General features: G+C 39.0%; 1 protein-coding gene across 1 annotated transcript in view; it reads left to right on the forward strand.

Moving 5' to 3' along the window:
• The first annotated feature begins 1829 nt into the window (after positions 1 to 1829).
• Positions 1830 to 21221, forward strand: part of SMYD3 (SET and MYND domain containing 3) — a 405436-nt gene continuing 386044 nt past the window's right edge. Inside the window, exon 1 of the mRNA XM_015623163.3 lies at positions 1830 to 2113. Within this exon, the coding sequence (XP_015478649.1) occupies positions 1950 to 2113 (164 nt within the window). The 5' untranslated portion in view covers positions 1830 to 1949. The remainder of the gene's footprint in view (positions 2114 to 21221) is intronic.

Here is a 21221-nt window from a genome sequence, read left to right on the forward strand (position 1 = left end):
GGAAGTACTTTTCTTCAGGTATTCATCATACTTCATATTTTCCTAGAGTAGCTGGGCTCTTCAAGGTTGTGACTTTATTTTGTTTGTGTGCCAGTGAGACAGAAGACTGACATTCCCTCAGATGTGTTTTGTGCTTTGCAAGGGGTTTTTTTTTGTTAGTGGACATGTAAGTGAGGAAACCTGTCAAGAAAAAACTGAGAAAATAATGAAAATTGCATCTGGTATTATATATTTATATTAGCTCTTCCCTGAGTGCACTTTATGTGGTTCATGGGTAGGCCATTAGGTTCATGCTTTTTGTTTGACCACTAATTTCTTAAATGTATCCACTAATAGAGGTAGATGTTAACTTCTGTTATTACTGAGCTTGTTTTTGGTACAGGTTTTGGGTGATGCCTGCTTAGAAACTAAAACAGCATAGACAGGAAAATGCAGAATATTTAATAGGTGAAGAAGTAAAGCATACACGCCAAATACAGAGCTAATTGCCTAGCATTTTAATAACTACTAAGGTTAATTCTTGAGAAACATTATCACTGTAATTTAACACATTTAAAAAATTTGATTGAAGAGCTAAAGATAAGCATAGTAACATGCATAATGATTTCACTAACAGCTAGATTGCTGTCAGTTATTTTGGTAATGAATTACATCACTGCAGCATTAAGCAAATGTCGAAAGATATTTTTCTGTGAGAATCTTCTGGCTTTAGGTACCTTGGTTCTCCCTAGTAGAAGTGTTGCCATTCTTTATTACCTTGTTGCAACTTGGATGAAAACAATTGCAGACTGAAATAACAGTTACTGAGAACGAAACTGAGTGGCTTTCAGCACTGCACAGCTGTTTAGCAGAAGTGTTAAGTCTATGTCTCAGTGCTCTTTGACTGCATGAATCAACACTCCTTTCCAAAATACAAGCCCTACCTCCCTCTATAGGCGTGATAAGGAAAACCAGACAAAGTCGATCTGCAGTTTAGCACATTTAGCTTGCATCATGTGTGTAATCTCATAAATGACTGAAAGTTATGGAGACGCATACAGAAAGCATTTATTTCACTGGCTTTGAGCACCAACATTCCAGATTAATGCTCTTAGTTAATTCTGCAAGTGTTTTGCTTTTTACATTGTCATTTATCTGGTTCCTCTAAGTCATGGCTCTGACAAAAAGTAATCTGGTGTATGGGGTGCATTCTCAGTAACAAACATCGCCAGAGCTTAGGTGCCCAGCAGCCACTGGCCCAGTCCTATTTCTTTATATGCTGATCACAGTGAGAGCCAGAAATACATCCAGATGCCAACTCGTAACTGTCCATTTCGGGGATGCCTTTTGACCAAATCATTATCATACCCTTTCCTTTGTAAACCAAACTGTTTAATATTTTGTGTACAAGTATCTAAAGTAAGGGTGATAGGAGGAGGATGCAGCCAGGCTCTGCTCACTGGTGCCAAACAGGACAGGATGCAACGGGCAGAAACTGATGCACAGAAGTTCCACCTGAACATGAAGAGTTTCATTAATGTGTAGGTGACGGAGCACTGGAGCAGATTGTCCAGAGAGGCTGTGGAGTCCGCCTGACTAGCAATATTCAAGAACCCTCTGGACGCAGCCCTGTGGAATGTGCCACGTGCCCTGGGATGGCCCTGCTTGAGCAGGGAGGTCCCACCAGATGACGCACTGTAGTCCCTTCCGACCCGCTCTGGGATTCTGTGATACGCATTAAGTGCCTCTACAGGCAAAGGGCTGCCCTACGCCCCTCAGCGCGGCAGTGCCGTGCTGGTCCGGGTCACGCAGAGCCGGGCTCCGTCCCCGCGGGCCCGACTCCAGCCCCCCGGAGGGGCCGCTCCTCCCGCGCTTGCCCAGATTTAAGATGGCGGCGGCAGCGCCCGGTCACGTGCCGGCGGGCGGGGCGGCTCGCGCTCTTCTCTCTCGGTGGCGGCGCGCGCGGCAGGATGGAGCCGGCGGCGCTGGAGCGTTTCCAGAGCCCGGGCAAGGGCAGCGGCCTCCGCTCCCGCCGGAGGGTGCGGCCCGGAGAGCTGCTCTACCGCGACGAGCCCTTCGCCTACGTCCCCAGCAAGGAGCAGCTGGGCAGCGTGTGCGAGCGCTGCCTGCGCAGGTACTGGCAGGAACGCTCCGCCACCGCCGGGGCAGCACCGCCCCTTCCGCCGGGGCGGGGCCGCGCCGCGCCGTCCCTGCTGGGCCGGGGGCCGTGGCCCGGGGAGGAGCCGGCCATGCTCGGCGGAGCGGGATGGGAAGGGGTACATACTGCGGAGAGGAGCCGGCTGTGCCGGGTTCCGCGGCGATGCGCTGCCAGGGCTGAGCTGCGAGGCTTGCCGCTTCCTGCCGCTCTGTTTAACTGGGGGCTTTTTGTTTTAAACGGCTTTCTTAAACGGCATTTAAAGATGTCGCCTCTTCCCGGGCGCGGGGAGCTCCTGGGGAGGTTTCCCGGCTGGCAGGGGGCGGCAGTGCCGGCGTGGCTCGCTGCGGTGCGGCTGCTCCGCGGCTTTTTCTCGCCGGGCTGGCGGTGCTGGGAGGGTCCAGCCTCCGCTCAGGTCCTCCCGAGTCCGGCCGGGGCAGAAGGGAGCTGTGCCCCGGGCGTTCTCAGAGCTGAGGAGGCACCAGCCTTCATGAAATAGGCAGCGGGCGGTGGTTTCGTGTCGCCTGCCCAGGTTTGTCCCGCTAAAGAGCACGTGTCTTTGAGACATGCCTTAAATGAGTTCCTGCCTCCCCCCCTCAAATCCTTACAAGTGGAAACGGACAGACACATAGCAACTTTCTGTGTTTGTTTAGAAGAATACAAAACTGTTTTCTAACCTCGAGCGGCTTCCTGGAAAGCTGGGTTGTGGTAGAGCTGTTACAGGAACATCTGTATATTAATACCTGAAACATACTGCTAGATAAGCCAAACCCGTCTTCACCCCAAGACGTAAAGAAGAGAGGAGAAAATTCGATACTGCTAGCTTTTCTTTTTTAGGTTTTTGCTTTGGTTTGATTTTTTTTTTTTTTTAACGCAGGGGAAGGGGGTTATTTTGAAAATATTTGAAGTTTTCATTTAATCGAAGAAAAAGTTGACAATGTGTTCCAGATGATGCTTGCATCTTACTTCAGCATATTGATAAAAAACCCCAACCAAAGCAAAAACCCAACAAAAGCTCCTCCAAAAACCCCCTCAAATAAACACCAAACTTGAAAGATTTTTAGCTGTTATACCTATGGAGTCTGACTTGTGACATCAGTATTCCTTGGGGTGATGACTGAACGTTTTCCACTTGTAGCTGTGAGAAGCTGCAGACTTCAGAAGACAGGCTGAGTGCAGCAGCAGGTGGAATAAAAGTGAATCTGAGGTGCTTGGATGTAGACATGTAACCAGGGCATGTTGGGAGAAGTAATGGTATTACCGACTTGTTATATCACGAGAGGTTATTAATTTGTGGGTTTGTTGTTTTTTTTTTTTTTTTTTTTAATATAGTGATAGTTTTTGCAATTTCTACATAGTGATAGAAGTTAAATAAAAAAAAAAGTAAATAAGGAAGTAAAAAATGTATTTCCACCAGTCAGTCTTCATTTTCAAAATATTCTGTGGCTAGACAGAATTTATAAAGCAAGACTGTCCAAGCTGACATGTATCTAATTAAAGGAGATATATACATCCATACAGAGATTTCTTTAAAAAAAAAATTATTTATTTATTTGCAATGTATAGAAATAGGGAAAATGGTGAAGTACTGATAAACTGTGATGTGAAACAGAACTTTTCCATCATTTTTGTTTTGATCTGGTTGAATCTGGTGTGGCATTTGTTCAAAGTGAGGTATCAAAAAATGTTACTGCTCTCTTCCGGGACTACAGAAAAGTCGCATTGTCCACTATTGTTCATGTTTTTCACTCTGGTCTTTAGGTGGCAGTACAGGAACACAAATTAAAAAAAAATAAAATTGTTATTAATGTTGATTTAGTGTTTTAGCAGTCCTTTTGTATATGCAATTAGTGTTTGAGGCTTTACACTGATGTGTAATTTTATACATGCTTTTGTCTCTTGGCTTGTAGTAGTGAGTGTTGTTTGATGCAGTTTTGGGCTGTAAGGAAGTGCTGGGTGAGCCAGAGGATGGGTAGTGAAGTGCAGAGTATCTTCCTTCTGGACTGCCTGCTGAGAGGCAACTTGGTCTTGCTAGGATTTGGGGTCACAGGCTTGTAATGGTGCTGACTTATTCTATGACCTTGGCCAAGTTCTTACAGCAAGGGTCTGATGTACCAAAGCAGGGTAAGGCTGGCGTTGGGGCCAATTTTCTGCTCTGTTTTAGAAAGGAAAGCTCAGTATTTCTGCTCAGTCTTACCTCAATTAAAGTGAATATTATTGTGGATTTAAAGTGCTTAAGTATTTATATACAAGGTATAGAAATACATATAATAGCTGCACACACACACACACACATATATATATATATATAGGTGTATGTGTGTGTATATATATATATACACACTTAATGCATCTAATGGTAGAAAGATTAACAACCCTTCCTTATCTTACTGGGCTGTTGGTATTGTTTTTATAATGACAATAAATTTTTCAGTCATTGTTAGGTCTATGTTGTATGTAGAGCAGATGGCAGATTTTTGTCACTGTCTCCCCTTTTTTGATTTCTTCTTACTTCAAATACAACCCTGTATTCTCTAGTGAAGAGTTCATGCTGTTTTTTTTCTACAAGGCTGGGCTAAAATGCTCTGCTGTACATGGTTTAGTATGATAATGTAGCTGTTTGAATGGTATTCCATTAGTAATTATAAAAATACTGTCCTGAAATAGGATGCATAATAAAGATTTGCTCTGAAATAAAAATTTTGATAGAGCATTTACAGTGTGTTTTTCTGTGGAAGCAGTCTTGGGAGAACATTGTGTATTGCATGATGGTTGGTTTTTTGCAAGTGTATCTGTAGTGTGACAAAATTTAAATAGTCAGCATCTTTTCCCAACAATTTCCTGGGGAAAGTAACAGAAAAGACTTATTTTCTCTTACTAATTAAAAGGTTTCTTTATGGCTTTCTTCATGCTTTAATACCTCTTTAATGTTGGTCTGACTCTCAGATTTTGAATTGAACGTATACCCAGCCCGTTATACATTGGGAAATGAATGTCAGTGGTATCTCTGGTGTTTATTTGCTTTTCACAAAACATTTCTGTGATGTCTTGTAGTTACAAGAATCCACTGCAAGAAAATTTAAGTCCTAGTTGATACTTAGGAGCAAGCAAAAGAACTTTATAGAATCCAAGTCTCGAATAAAGAGGTAACACCATCCTATTTCAAAATGCTATATACCATTAATGCCTTTAAGGGAAATTAATAAAAAAGTAATGAATATATATAGACTATGTAGTAAAGGGCATTAGTGTTTCTTGTTTGGGCAAGGTCAGAGGTTCAGGCTCTGCAAGTGGGTTAAGAAGTATGATTGTATTTTTGAATGACTGACGTGGTGCTGGAGCTGGCTTGCTCTCCCTCTGCCCTGCGTTGGGAGTGGGACACACCGTGGCAGCAGGATGACCCGAGGTGTGGCTTAGAGCAAAGTTCTATGGCACTTTTGGCTGGTCAGGTGCAGTGTGGAGGCAAGAATGAGGGGAGATCTTTTGTATGGGTTTTGAAGATTAATTTAATCTTCAAAGGAGCCAGGGACAAAAGACAGATGGTGTACGCTATGCAACATCTTATATACGGGGGAGGAGTAAGGGGAGGATACAGATCATGAACCAATAGGAAAGCCCTAGGGGAGGAGTTTAAGGTGGAGCTTACAATACATAAATCAATGGGAAAGCTTGGGGGGCAGGAACAGTTAACAAAATCCAATGGAACTCCAAATACAATATGATTGACAGGGAGGATTGTAGAACAAAGGGTTGGTGCTAAGTAAGACTGACTTACTTAGGGAGGGATCTGGATAAAGAGGTAGGGTCACAATGACTGACAGGGAAGGCACTGGAAAAAGGGGTTGGGGAACAATGATTGATGGCAGTAGGGAGGAGGGTACAGCTTGGAAGAAGCCAACATCAGAAGGGGAAAACAGAACAAACCATTTGTGCAACAAATCTCTGACTTATTAAAAACACACCACCACAAATGACTACAAGTTTTCTAAGCATATTTAGGAAGACAAAAAACATTAAAGCTAGGAGTGGTGATAAGCTAGAAGTAACAGCAAACATTATTGCAATATGGGAAATATAACCAAGCCTGAATAGTTGGGTAATTATGGGGTACTAAACATAGGCCAGTAATTTTGTGCTCCTTGCTTGATTTCACCTGACTTAAAAATAGCCAAATGGAAACACTTTTACATTCAGGACTGTGCATTCAGTCCTGTGTCTTCAGCACTGGCACACTCTTAAATAGTCTGCATTATTATTATTATTATTATTATTATTATTATTATTATTATTATTATTATTACTACTACTACTACTGTTATGACAGTAGTTATGACTGCTACTTTTATGACACTGTTATTTCATCACCATGAAAGTTGGCATACCACTGTTAAAGTGTGGAGTGTCAAAGTTAATGGCAGCCCCAAGGTAAAAAAATACCATTAAGTTTTAACCATGGTATGCATATTTTAAGTAGAGAGAAGCAGGATTTGAAGTGGTTGTGATTGCATGATCCTTCCTATCACTGTTACTGTGGCTTAGAGCTGTGTGGTTCTGCCTGAGGACAACTAGTAGATAACTGTTCAAGTGTGCCCCTTTCACATTGCAGCAGGGAGGTCAAGAAGGGAGAGGAGCTCATAATTTTGGCTCTTTAGCAATGGAAGTTTCTCCATGAAGGTTGTCATTTGCCAATATAGCTAGGATGCTTTCTTGAAAAAGAGTGTCTCTTTTGGCACAGCATCCGAGTTCTGCTACCTCTAGCTTTGCTGGAGGATAAGGTACAAGCTAATGGATGCTCTTTTGTTATGTGATGTTTAACATATATGAGACTTCCAGTAATGCACAAGGCTATAAAATCTACTGCCTCCTTATTTATATCTAAAAATTACTTCTGTTGCTTGTTAATACAGAAATAGCTTTAAATTTGGGCTAATTTCTTGAAAACATCCTGTTTTGTTGCTCTAAGTGTTCCTAGTGTATATATATGTATATATATACATATTGTTCTACAGGAATTCTAAAGTGGGGAAAATTAATATTTGATGATACATTCTTTGTCTTTTAACTTTCCATCAAAAAAGATAGTTAAGTACTATAGTTCTTTAGATATAAAACAATATCCATGTTTTATTGTTTGCTTGTATAAAAAGGTATTTTGTTTTTTTTTCCCCTCCTGTAGAATATTGTATTTCCATGGTTGTTTATAAAATGGAACAACAGTGTTTTTAAAATTCCTTAAATGTATGTAAGAACATTATTCTTAGACTTACCACATAAATGAATAAAGTTGGTCATCATGACTTGGAGCCATGTCAAAAAGGTTTTTAAAATGAGAGATGTATGGTATGTTTGGTGTCCCTTCAGGGCCAGTCAAAATTCTAGACAGAGTTCCAGTAGTTTTCAAGATTCATAACTTCTTATGGAGTAGAGGAATATAAAAAAAATCTTATTAACCACAATGTGACTATTAGGAGCAGGTATGTTTTTGTGCTTCCAGGATAGGATAATCCTGGGAATAACATGCTATCATTTGATGGAGCATCCTGACAGGAGTGAAATTGCAGCACTGACTCTTGATGTACCTGAAGTGTGAAGTAAGAGCAAAGCAGGTCAAACAAAATTGTATTTGAGACAGAAGCTATACAAAGTATCATAATTTCAGGTTCTGTGTAAATTTCTGAGAATGTTTCTGAAGACCTGAGAAATTGAACACCATGATCACCACCAGTAACATTTCTCTCTGTAGCTGAACGACAGCCTAGAAAAAGGCAGCGTTTTCCTTAGAAAAGACTCTTCGTCCTCCATCTCAACTTACTCCCATAGTGTTGAAGCAACTTTCTGAAAAGTAGTATAGAAATGCTTTTTTCTCTGCCCTCGTGCCAGCTGCAGCCATAGAAGTGGTTTTCAGATTGCTGTTCCATGCTACCAGGAAAATCTTCTGCAAGAGAGAGGGAAGACATAGACTGTGCCTTCCTGCAGTGTCTTGTCCAGAGAAGGTCCAGAAGCAGAAATTACTCTTGCAGTCTCCATCTCCCATTCCTTCTGTTTGGAGAAGAGGCTGGGAAGAAAGGTTGAAGTGGGGTGAAGAAAGAAGCTCTGGCATTCAGGATAGCATTCATAAGTTGTCCAGGGCTGCCTATTGACTTCCCTCACAGCACCCTTTTTAGTGTGGTCAGGAGTTTCATGTGTTACCGTTAGGAATATCTCTTGGTAGGTGTTTTTGACTGACTGTTTATCCTGGGGACTTGTTTTGAGCATGTAATTCAGGTTGGCTGTAAACTCTTCTTTCATTGCATAGTATTTTGGTCTTCAGTGCCTCCTCACTGCTTTGGATAATCTGGTCTTGCTTTAGGTAATGTATGGGTCACTGTTAATGTCCTTCTCCCCTTCCTCCCCTGCCTTGTGGTCTTGAAACTGTTGTTCATGTCTGTTACTGCTGCCAGCCTGGCTCTGCTCCTGATAATTATAGGAAAAAGAGAAAAGGGAGAGGCATTGTTAAAAATAAATTCTCCCAGGTCAAGAGTTTTGATTGCCATGCCTATCACTTATGGAAAATGAAAATTTTAAGACATCCTTTAAAGGGCCCTAAAGCTATTAGCATGTTGGGGTTTTGTATATACAATTTTCATGCATATCCTGCTCTGTAATTTAAAAAGTATTGTATAAAAATTGTTGTCCTGTCAAGCTGTGACTGACCATTTAAGTTGTAGTCGTCTTGTAGATTTTACTCAATTTAAGTTTTACTGTGTATCTGCAATCCACACCTGATAGTATATTCCTTTTCTGCATGGAGCAGTCCCTAATATTAATGTTTTAAAATATTAATATGCTCTGTATAAATACTCTTTGCTTGTGGTTATTGATAAAATGATGAAAGTTTATGATTTAAGTTTGTGGATTGGATTGTCTTTAGTATGCATTTCCTTAGGTTGAACAGTAATTGTGCAAGTACAAAATTAGAATCAGCACTAGAAGGGAAAATATGAGTGATTAAAATATGGTAACCTCTAGCTAATGTATCAGCACAATTAGTTCCAGATATTTCCCAAAGAAAGGTTTTAATTATGTGTAAGTTGCTCAAAGTTTTGTACTGCATTAGAAATTTATTGTTTAAATTTTTAAAGAACTGTTACTGATATTTTGTGCATGAGTATTGGAATTAATTAATTATTAGTGGTTACTTCCACTGTGGCTGTCCTCAAAAACCACTCTGTGCTGTTCCCTGCATGGTGTATGGAATGATGCTGTTTACCCTTGAAGAATCTTGTCTTCAGAACCAGTTGCAACAGTTGTTTTGAATTATCCAAAATTAGATGGGAGAGGCTGCAAGACTTTTCTGCATGTCTCTCTGCCCCAGCCATCCATGTTTTGAAGTGGGTTATGGATCTGCATGACAACTTAGCCTGATGTGCTGGCTAGGAGCTGCTGAAAGTCCAGGTGTTCTTACTGGCTCTCCTGAGTCCTTGCTCTCTTTCCTGCATGCACCTTCTGCTTCTCATTTGGCACTTTGCTGCTTGTATGACCTATGCTACACTAGTGCAGAGAAATAAAAGAAAAGATACTCTGGCAGAAAAGATACTCTACCAAAATAGAAAAGTCTTAGTGCCCTTGAATGAGCTTATTGCTGGGGGAACAGAGCTGAAGTGGCCATTGGATGGGAGTCAAGGTCTGATGGTCAGGGCTGTGCTGTCTGGTAGTAGCTGGCCTTTAGTCTGCTGTAGCTGGAGATGAAAGTCTAAGAAGGACAGTTAGAGGAATTTCTGAGCTCTTATGGACTTCTCTTTAGGAGAAGCAAGGCTTTCAGGTGTGCAGGATTGACTGGTTTGTTATTGTTGACGACAGTTTTTTCTTGTAGTCCAGCCTAGTCCTGGACTGTGAGACCCCACCCTCATTTCTTTACCAAGGCATGTTTCAGTCATATTTTCCTTCCTCAGAAGCATATCCTAGCTTCACTATAGCAGAAGAAACACTGCAGACATTTGCACTTGCTCCTTACTACAAAGAAAATATTTTTCTTTGGCTGAAGTCTTGGTTCCATGGGAGTTTATCAACTTTTCTGACTTAATTTTTGAAACTGATTTTACTGATTTAGAGATCTGTGCTTATTTCCAGCAATCACAATTCTCACAGTGCCTCTGTGGCTGACTGGGAGTTTTTATTTGGAGGCCAAGTGAATGTTTTGAATCATTCCCAAGGGTGTCCTGATGACTACAGGGTTATTGTCAGGCAGCACAGTTGGTTGAACACCAGTAATTCCTATGCTAACTCAAGCTGCAATCCCCTATTCATGCAATGTTTAGCTTTCCTGTTTATCATCATAACTGCTAGCTGCCTTCAGCTCAGGGCTTGCTTTGCTGTTAATTTCATTGTTCAGGTTTAAGTGAAATTAAAGACTGAGTATGAAGTATCTTCTTGGCTTCTGAGTTCCTCATCCTGCAGTCAACAGGTAGGAAACAGAATTTTGGCTTCACTCAGGGCAAGCTTGCCTTGGCTGTTCATGTAGTGTTTGTGTGCTGCCTGTGCCATCAGGTTTAAGCATTCAAAGCAAAAAAAAGCCATCAAGTGTATTGGACACTACTTATGAAGGTGTGATTAGGAGTGGTTATAATCTCAGAATCACAGAAGATGTAGAAGTGCAGAAAAGGAGTGAAAGATCATCACTAAGTAAAAAGAGGAAATGAGTATGGTCTTCTCAGCTGTAAATCCCTTCTTACAATACACCCAAATATGGCTTATTCATACAACGTAATGCAAATGTCTCATTCAACTGCTCACAGTGTGTACTGGTGATTTGAAAAGACAACTTTGGTGATGGCATTCTTGGTAGTGGGAAGGAGCGTGGTAGAATAGGGAGAAAGAAGTTGAGATGTTTGGCGAAGCATGCTCCTCGGGGAGAAGGGATTTGTCTCAGGAAATACTGAGCATGAAATAAACTGTCTATGTTTCTTAGCGTAAAATATATCTTCAGTGTATTTTGTGTGTGAGAAATAAATTCCACTTTGCAGATCATCGTGTTTGAAATCTTTATTGACTATTGTATGGGATGAGAAAGTTTATGCCAGACTAGTACACTACAGACTAATTTCCTTTGGAAAAAAAAAGTTAATATTTTTTTGATCAAACTCTGGATTCACATATTTTAAGCATTGAGTGAATGTTTGTGTGGGTTTGTACTTTGTGTAGCTGGCTTTGGTTTCTGTGGTGTATTGACTCCAAGTCCTCCAGCTGTTGAAAATATCTTAGTCCAGATTTCTGAAAAAGCAAAAACAGATTGAAAGATTTAAAAGAAAAAATGAAGTGGGATGGAAAACCACTTCAGAGATTTATGATCATAAGCATCTATGTTGGTTTAGGAAATGAGACTGGCTATTCAGGTATTTATGAATTTTATCCACTTGTCATATTAAAGCAGTCGTAGTTGTTGATATTCCTGCATAACAGATGGAATAGCCATGGAAACAATTTCTTGAAATACTGCATGAAACTCAACATGTGATGATTGATTTATCTGAAGGCTTTGCCCTAGGAAAAAGAGGTTATGCAGTAATCCACACAAGATATGTATAATATCAGGTATAAAACAGATATAGCAATAACATGTATTTTATCATCAGTAAGATCCTTTACAGTATTATGTTGGGTCTTCTTTTTGTTTGTTTTAGTTTTGTTCCACAAAATAAGCTCATCACACTTATGTTAGTAAGTACTTCTTACTATAAAATGTCCCTTTCTGTGCCCAAGAAGGTAGATGAATTGTGCTGATGAACAATAAAAAGAATGACAGGTGTAAAAATAGCAGAAAAGTTGTAGAGGCTCTTAGCAACCCAGTTGCTGAAAGAAGTTATTCTTGCCACTTCCAGTGGATACCTTGTGTTTTATTAGACATGTAGTCAGTGTACTGCTTATATGTGCCTTTTGCTGCCAATTAATAGTCTTTGTTGCTTTGGCAGTAATTTTGATTGAATTGCACTGGCTGTGATTACTGCTTTGTTCTGTGTTCTGATAAGTCATAACTACTTAAATTCAGTTTTTAATGAAATTTCTTAAGGAGTGCAGGCTTGCTGAGCATTGTATGCAAAAGAATGAGACCCTTCTAAAGACTTTGAAAATTTGGCTTGGGGTTGTTTTACTGGTTTCACCTTTCTACTGAAAAGTGTACTGACAGGAGAATCCTGTTGCACGTATATAAAATATGACACAGGTTGGATTCATTAGCGCTGAGCTAATACCCCTTACTGAATTTAGGTTAAAAAAAAAAAAAAAAGAACGTGTGGAATTTGGTATGTGTGTGCCAAATTATATAGTCAACTAATTTTTCATTGATTAGGAATTTACTGGATTTTTCAAGATTTTATTTTGATGGTGTTTGTTTTATTTGGTATTTCAGGGAGCATTTACCACTTTTTGGTGCTGTTCACCGCATTTTTAGAAATTCCCTTTGCAATAATACACATCACATTACTTGTGTTCACAACCCACTTGTAAGGACTGGTTGTCATTTTTATCCTTTCTCCTCCATGGACAGTCTTTGAACACAGCTGGAGGGGTGGGGCAATGAAATCAAAGAGTGGATGCACTCACCTCTTTTTTTAAATGTCTTGCTCATGTATAAAACTAAAGATATTGTCAGCTGATGTATATATTTTAATGCATGTATGAGGAACATGACAGATGAAGGATAACCTTGTAGTTCAGATACATAATTGGAGGATTTGAGCCCTTCTTTTGTCTGTTAAATTTAAGGTTTTTCCTAGATTACCTGTTTGAGAAAGGTTTGAGGTTTATTGCATTCACCATATATTTAGAAGTTGTTGATAGAGTGTAAAATAAAAATACTTAAATTATATGTTTGTATATCACCTTAAGGGTAATATTTGACCTTAACCCACTTGAAAAATCTTAAAATGTGATTATAGGCAGCAGAAAGCGTATCTGCTATAAATTTAATAGTACCGCTAGGAAACAATCCAACACCAACAGGTTTATATGTGTACTTGGAATTAACATCGCTTTTAAAAATTGGTAAAATACATCCTAATTGTGCCAGAGCTGAAAGCTTTGCCATGCAAAACTTTATGGCCCGTGCAATTTGCTGGATGTTACGATTGTTCCTTTCAGTTTCAAAAGCTATGAAACTCACTTGTGCTTGGTAAAACAAAAGTGTTTGTATGGGGAAAAAAAAATACAGCTTAACTGATACAATAGATGGAACAGTAAAGAGGCCAGTGGAATGGGAATTACAACAGTCTAAAGAAAATGTCAGTGTGAAAAATTGTTTACTTGAAATGGACTCAGGAGACATAACCTGCTTATAGGAGAAGGGATATTAAATATTTCTGGGGAAAACTGCTCATAAGGGAAGAGCACGACAGTATTTTTAATTACTTGTCTGCTATGGATGATATTGTGGTATAAATCAGTTACCAAATCAAAGAAAAAAACTAGCAGATGGAAGCTGAAGTTAACAATGTATTTATTTTATGGTATGAAAAGCTATGCAAAATGCTTTCCGATTTTTGTTTAAAAATCTCAGAGATATTTGGAAAGGTGAGACCTGAAGTCCTAGTTTTCCTTGGAAAGTTACATGGCTATGACTCATGGGAACCTTTAAAAAAATGACAAGGAGAATACAGGACTGGGAAGACATTCATAATTTCTGTACAAGATTTGAATTTCCAGAAGTTGCAAAGCATCTTATGGAGAGGGTAAAAATGGTTTAAAGACAAGAGTTTTTTTTTAAATTGAAAAGATCTCTATGAACTTGTAGGCAAACTGATGTAGAATTTTGAGCTGGGCAGTAGAAAGTTTTCTTTGTATTTGGTCACGAGGACCGTGAGATGAAAGCACCAATGTGAGGCATGTAGCTGGAGAGCCTGGGGCTGTTTGCACCATGACATCAGGGTGGTTTGGCTGCCTGGTGGCAGAAAATCACATAAAGTATCAAAGTCTGCACCAATGAATGTGGACGTTACCTGCAGTTCTGAATATCCTGTTTCAAAGTTGGTTTTAGCCTCTTATCTTGTTCCCGAGTGTCAGAGGGAGCTGAATTATTAAAGGACATATTTTGTCTTTGAACAAGTAGCTCTCAGCAATGGCAGTGTTTGGTGTGCACAGAATACATCCATGTTTGGCTTTCTGTTGTGGGGAACTGACATAGGGCTCTGGTCACTGCTGCAGCTTTCCTTCCCCTAATCTGCTTTAAGGCAGATAAAATAATTCACAGAACTCCCAAGTGCATTAGAAATTATTATAGAGCCAAAGATCTTGTCTGTAGGGATTGCCTTGGAAGTTGTGACTTTGGGAATAGGTCTGTTCTGAACTATTGTGCTGTTGACTTATTAATTTTTAATTTTCATATCTTCTTTTTAACCTCCCCCCATGGAGTCTTATAGGCTGTATCTGTCAGTACACATACAATTTTATGACCCTTGTAGTTAGCGTTGCTTGTGAGGCACATATTTGGTACTTGCTCATGTAGGCCTTAATGTTAAAATTAATTTTCACTAAAAAGTACTTTACTAACAGCTGTTTGTTATTGATTGAAAGACTATGCTTACTTTTCTGCTTATAGCACATAAGGATTCAGAATCAGTTCTAAAAACTGCATTTGTTGGAACATCTCCATGTTGGTCCATTTTACAGCTGGAAGGTAATGGCATTTTTAAATATTCGTTTTATTTTCCCAATACAAAGTCACCTGCACTGTGTGTTTGCCTCCCTTTTGTTGTAAATTCTTTGAGGCATGAAATAGCTTGCCATTTGTCTCTTATTCTCAGAAGTTAATGAATGGTTATCAGTTTACTGCAGATAATAACTTAGCTACGAATTGAAATGCATGCTTAAGCTTATTGTGCAGAATTTTTGCCTTAAGACAATATTTAATCAGCGGCTGTAGGTTTAAGAATGTCATTCCAGGCTGTGCTTTCTCCCAGGACTAGACAACAGAAACCTTCTCCTCCCCTGCCATCCTGCCCCATTCTGCAAGCAAAACTTTTCTCAGTTTTGAAATGCTTCCAATTTTACCACAAATTCATAGTGGCTTTCAGTAAAGCAGGTGTTTTGTCTTTATCTTGTGGTGCGTCCTTAGTATTCATTCTGACTGGTGAAAATGAATGACCTCCAGTTTTCCCTTGGCTTGTACCTATAAAATAGTCTGTCCTTGACATGTGTATCCCTTGTTCACTGCTGTTGGGGATGTGAGTTCACAATAAGGAAGAATAAAATCTCTGTGGACTCACCCATGCAGTTATCTCCTATTAGAATAAAGACAGAAAAAGGTTTGAATTTTATTCAGCTTGTATGACTCCTAGAATTGGTAATTTTCAAAAGTGCTTTTTTTTTTTTTTCCCCAGTGTGTTTTCTTTTTATACTTACGTATGCTTTTTATGCAACAAAAAAATCTGGATTACTTTAAATTGGGAACATTTAAATTAAAATGTTCTCTTAGAGTTACCTCATAGATGAATTAAAAAATTATGTTTGAACAGTCTTTAACAAATTCAGTTTTTATTTTTGCAAAGTTATTTCCCAATCAATTTTGGATTAACTCAATTACAAAATCCATTCATTCCTTCTTTTTGATCTTTATATTAATGTTACCGAGGTTATATTTAGCAAATAAATATGGTGTGCGTTTGAGAAAGCAAGTTTCTTTTAAAGCAGTGCAGTTACTGCTGGCACTCTGTGCAAGGTAATATGGTGGTGGTAGGCCATCAAATAGACCTGTTACTTAATGGGATTTGCCACAAAGCTTTGTATAGTATTGGTTTCAATATCAGGCTTATGGAGGAACCCTTCAAATAAAAGTTATATCTTTTCCTATTTTAAAAATGTCATAGCAGTTACTGGAAAAACATTTAAAACATTTGAACTCTCTTCTTGCTTTGTACTAGTTTTTAATCTTTTGCATAATTGTGTGTTGACAAAGCCTCATTGACAGAAAACTAACTCTGAAATGGCTACAGCATAAACACTGTATGTTGCTGTGACTGTAGCTCCGGTAGAACTGTCCAGGAGGAGCAATGTTTTCCAATTACTCAATCTAGTTCCTTATCCTGTTTCAGCAGTGGGCTTGGAAGCAAATGTCCCTTCTCCTCAAGCTGAAAGACTGTAAAATGCCACAGGGTTGGGGAATGTCAGTGCAGCTGCTGCCCTTGTGCTTTGCTTTAAACCCCCCAAAGCGGTATTTAGGTCGTGCTGTGATAGGTGCTGCTGGGTGTGGAGGTCAGGTGCTCCACCTTGTTTCTGGATTACCTGCTCCAAGCAGAGCCCAGCCCTGTCTTCAGGAGCTGTGGTTTCCTTTCACCACTTGAATTCAGCCGTTGGGGTTTCACCAGTGACCAAGGCCCTCTGTGGTGTATGTTTTTGGGGGGTCTCCATAGCCAAACTGTTTCCAGAGGGAGGGCAGATGTGTCCTGGTTCGTTGTGTAAACAAAGCTGTTTCGCAATAAGACGAGAAGCCATTTCTGGTGAACACAGGTTGTCGTGGCCCAGGGAATTAACATTCAAGAGGATCGATGCAGTTTGAAGACATGAATGGACATGATTGGGACTTCAAAATGTGCCTGGAGAAAGCATAATTTACAATAACCTTAATTGCAGAATAAAACCCCTAGCCTAAACCAACAAATATCCAGAATTAAATTGCTTTTCTATGTCATACAAAAGCACTATTCTGTTTTGCTTTTGTTTTTTTAAACTAATAGACAATTTTAAGTTGCATTTGACTAACATTCTTCCTAAGCTCACTTTAAATACTCAACATTTAAAAAGCTAATTTGTCTAAAAAGTCTTAGTAGTGTGATTAAGTTTTTTAATTGCATTCTCATTTTCGATGAAAATATGATCATTAAAAAAATTGGTACCAGACACAGAAACAGAATTTAGTTAGGCTGTGAGACTTAGAAAACTTCATCTTTCTTGACAGATGTTGAATTTCTCTGTGTATATAAGTTTAAAAATAAAAAAAAAACCAAAAAAACGAAAAGAAAAAAGAGAGAAGTTACAAGTGACGCTTGTCTACCTACTTGGAAAGTGGCCAGCAGCAAGAAAAGCAAGTGAAACCCACCAAAATGTTACTGATGTTTCATGATACTTTGGTTTTGTTTTCTGGGTGGCCAAACACACTTGAGTGTCTCTTTCCAGAAGAATAGGAGCTGGTGTTCTTCGACACTAATTTGGTTGATGCTTTCCATGTGCTTCAGCTAATCTGAAGTTTGAAATTATGCTCTATTTTAGAGACATTTTTGCAGCTGCAGTCTGATTTCTCAGCAAGAATTAGCTTTGTAGCTTTCTATTCTCTGTGAACACAAGGTCTGACCATAGGAGGTATTTAGGTGTGTCCACCCTGTTGAAGGGATTAGACACTGGACATAAGGTGCAGAGACGACAGTACCTTAATGAGGTACTGTAAGTAAGATGACAGTAAGTAAGGTAACAGGAGATTTTTGGTTTATCTTGTAGGATTGAGCCGTTTCACTTCCTTTCTGACCTAAACAGTATTTGAACTCAAGTTTCAGGAAATGAATGCTTACTCTTGCCATTTCATTTCTATAAGAAGCTGCAATGAATTGGAAAATTATACTTTAGGAATACATGAGAACTCAGAACATCTGTTACAGTACTAGTGAAACGTGCATTTCAGATGCCTGGCACAAGAAAAATAAATCCTTTAGATCTCTATATATTTTGGAGTTGCTTTTTTATTTAACCCCTTCAACATTTTCCTTATCCTGCTTAAATTCTTCCCTTCTTATTTGCAAAAGACCTAAAAGTAAGCCTGCAGCATTTTTCAGGACTGTAGTATCTTTAAACAATTAATTTGCTAAAATTACTTTTGATTAAAACTTGGACTGTGGATTTGGATTTTGCTTAGAAAATCAAGTTTGAATTTCAAAGCCTGATTTACGTACAGGAAGATCTCTTTGTCAGGGTTTTTTCCTTCTGCTTTTGTGAACTAATCTGTATAACATTTTTGATAGAAAATGTGGATCCTTTTTGCTACCAAAAGATATTAGACAGTTTCTCTGAATGATGGTATATTAAATATCTTAATGCTGAGAAGTTTTCAGTATTACAAGAGATGATTTATATCTTCAGATGTGCCCTGGTTTTTGTCATTTCTAATAGCAAGTGAAGATTTACATAAATTGTCTTTGTTTCTATTGATGCAGTTGTACTTAAGTATCTTTGTTTTTTCCTCATGCTTGACCCCATCTATGACATTGCACGGCTGATATTGTTCTGGAGGTGTTAGCTCTGCAGGATTACTCAAAATCCCAGCCCCACTGGGAAAGCAGAAGAACTTTCAAAGCAGAAAGATAGGAGGGTTGCAATCACACTGGTCATATATATGATGGGGTCAGTTCCTTGTGCTCAGACACACTGGTTTTAATCTGCAGCTTCTCCCCTAGATGCAATCATAGCCTCAATGCTCATGGTTATCTTTCTGATGAATGAGGAAGCATGGTCAACACTGAAATTAAAAATTATCTTCCAATGATAGATCTGTTTTACTGGGAATAGTTTAGCAGAATGTGAACAATGACTAAGAGTCACTCTGTGACTAGAAGATGCTCAGTTATTTGGGTCTTAAAGCAGGAACCTCTTATGCTGAAGTGTTTAAAACTACTGTAGATGCTAGCTATTATGTCTGTACTTATGTGAGAAATAAATATTTCTTTGGTCTGGCTATTGGTGCTTGATGCATTTGTTAATTACTCTGCCAACTAAGAAATGAATTTGCTAATGGGAAACAAAAGGACTACAAAGAACTGGAAATATGAAGGATGAGTTAGGCTCTGAAAAAGCTGTGCAGATTCTACTTAAAACCCTTCCTGCTTTGGAATATATGATATAGGATATAAAATTTACATACTCTGTCACTATATGAAATAAAGAACAAGTAAATTGTGACTAGAAAAAAAACCTAAATTGTGGATTTTATTAAGTAAAATTAGGTGGTATTATAGTCTTGCATGTTCAGTTGTAGCAGGCTGTGTGTACAAAATCTCTGTATATTAGGTGTGGTTGCTATGAATAACAGAGTGTGTTTCATATGATTTGTCTCTATATGATCACTTTGGTGATGATAAAATTTTCTGTGAAATTGTTTTGGTGGCTCAGAATTAATTTAAAGCATACGGAATAGAGTGGAACAGTTATATGATCATGTGACACACTTGTGTGAGGAAAGATTGATTTGATAAAAGACTTTGCCAGCTGTTTTTCTTTCTGCTCACAGATCACATCTCTTATATGTGTATGGATTTTAAAGGAGCTGAATGTTACAGGAGTTTTGTCTTACCTTCTGCCAGAGTCGATTCAGTGCCAGTTTTAGTTAAAAGACGTTCTTTCTTCATGGTTGTCATATATACCAGAAAAAAACCAAAAAGTTAGTATGCCATAGAGAAGGACAGAACTTTTATTTAGCTTTAACTTTCAATTCAGAACTGTTTTCCTTAGACTAGTCTGCATCATGGAATAGCATCATGTATTCTTTAGCTGTTCTGTGGTAATAAGTAGCATCCTACTCTGTGAAAAAACAAATGATAAAAAAAATGTAACAATTCTGGTGAAAGAGAGCTGTTGCTAACTAGTAAATTATAAGGGGTGGGGGGAGTGTTTTTCAGCTGTAATTGGTTACATTCTGGAAGTGAAGGGGAAACCTAGGTTAAAATAATGCAAGAGCAATGGTGTTTGTGAACAAAATGAAATATGTCTTTAAAAGAGAATGTGCCTGGCCTCCTAAGAAAAGGTTTGTGGTGCTCAGGAGTCCACAGAAGAGTAAGTACAAGAACTGAAAGCTGAGGAGAACCACATGATGGGTACTGCTGCTGTTGCCTTACCATAGGATAGTTGAACTTGTTTTTTGATTATTGAGAGACTAGACCAATTTTAGTAAGCAATGGGATGTTACCTCATCTGGAGCTGTCATAATGTCCCCTCTTATATCATGCCTAGTGGGACCCCAGATTATGTGCTCTTTAAAAAAAACCCACCAAAACTTAACACAAAATAGAACCAAAAGTGCAGAATACATTACTTATCTCCTGCTGTACTAAGCATCCTTCTATTTCCTGTGTCGTTTAAAGGTGCGCCTTAAAAATGCACAGACCTCTCTCCCCACCCCACTAATATCTTGATTGGAAGTAGCAGGATTGCAGTGTACCCTTCAGCCCTGTGCCATTCCACTATGCTGTGTTATTTCAGGATTGACAGGGGAAATCTTATTCTGCAGCTTGTCTTTCAGAACAGTATGAACATTGCATCAGTTCACTGCACTGATTTTGAGTTGCCTGTTATTGCATCCAGAAATGTTTGTGAATTAAAGTGGTTGATGAAGTAAAGGTAGACTCTTCATACCAAGAGTCTTCGCCTCTGCAGCCCAGCTGGAGTATCCCAAAATTACAGGAAATTTCAGCAGACCTTCAAGAGTAACACTTGGAAAAAATGCATTGCAGCAGATTGTTGCAGAAATGGCAAAAAGGAAACAGTTGCAGGGAGGCCCTAGGAACCCTGTTTTGTTGTACTAAGTGTAGCTAAAGGACTGGGTAATATGCATCATGGCTAGGACTTTGCAGCCTGGCAGTAACTGGTGGCCCAGGGGTAGGGTAAGATTGATGTCTCACTCATTCTATTGCCTGTTCCCATCAGGTGTGCAATGTGGTTAAAACCCTCAAGCTTTCCCCTTTTATCCAGAAACTGTCTTGCTAATACTAAAAAAGAAACACAGCAAGCTGTGCTTTGTTTCTTGTTAATTAGTATATGAACATTGTAGTTTACTTCCTTTAGATGCTGGATCTGGGCTTCATCATATGCAAATTGTTCTGGGCCTGTTTGTTAAATTGTGTTTATTTTACAACTTCTTTAGCTGTTTCTGAGGTTGCATGGATCCCATTTTCCCAAGAGTCAGTTACGAATTTTGATGGTAATTTCTTACATGAATTTTTGTGGTAGTTCATGCATGTCTGATTTTAGATATACTAGAATTGTTTTTTAAGCTGATGCTATGGTTGTCCTCTCCTACAGAACAATCCACATCAATGACAATAAATGCAAATTTATTCAAAGATTAAGGGGAATACTCCAA

This window comes from Parus major, chromosome 3 (genome assembly GCF_001522545.3).
Source record: "Parus major isolate Abel chromosome 3, Parus_major1.1, whole genome shotgun sequence".
NCBI lineage: Eukaryota > Metazoa > Chordata > Aves > Passeriformes > Paridae > Parus > Parus major.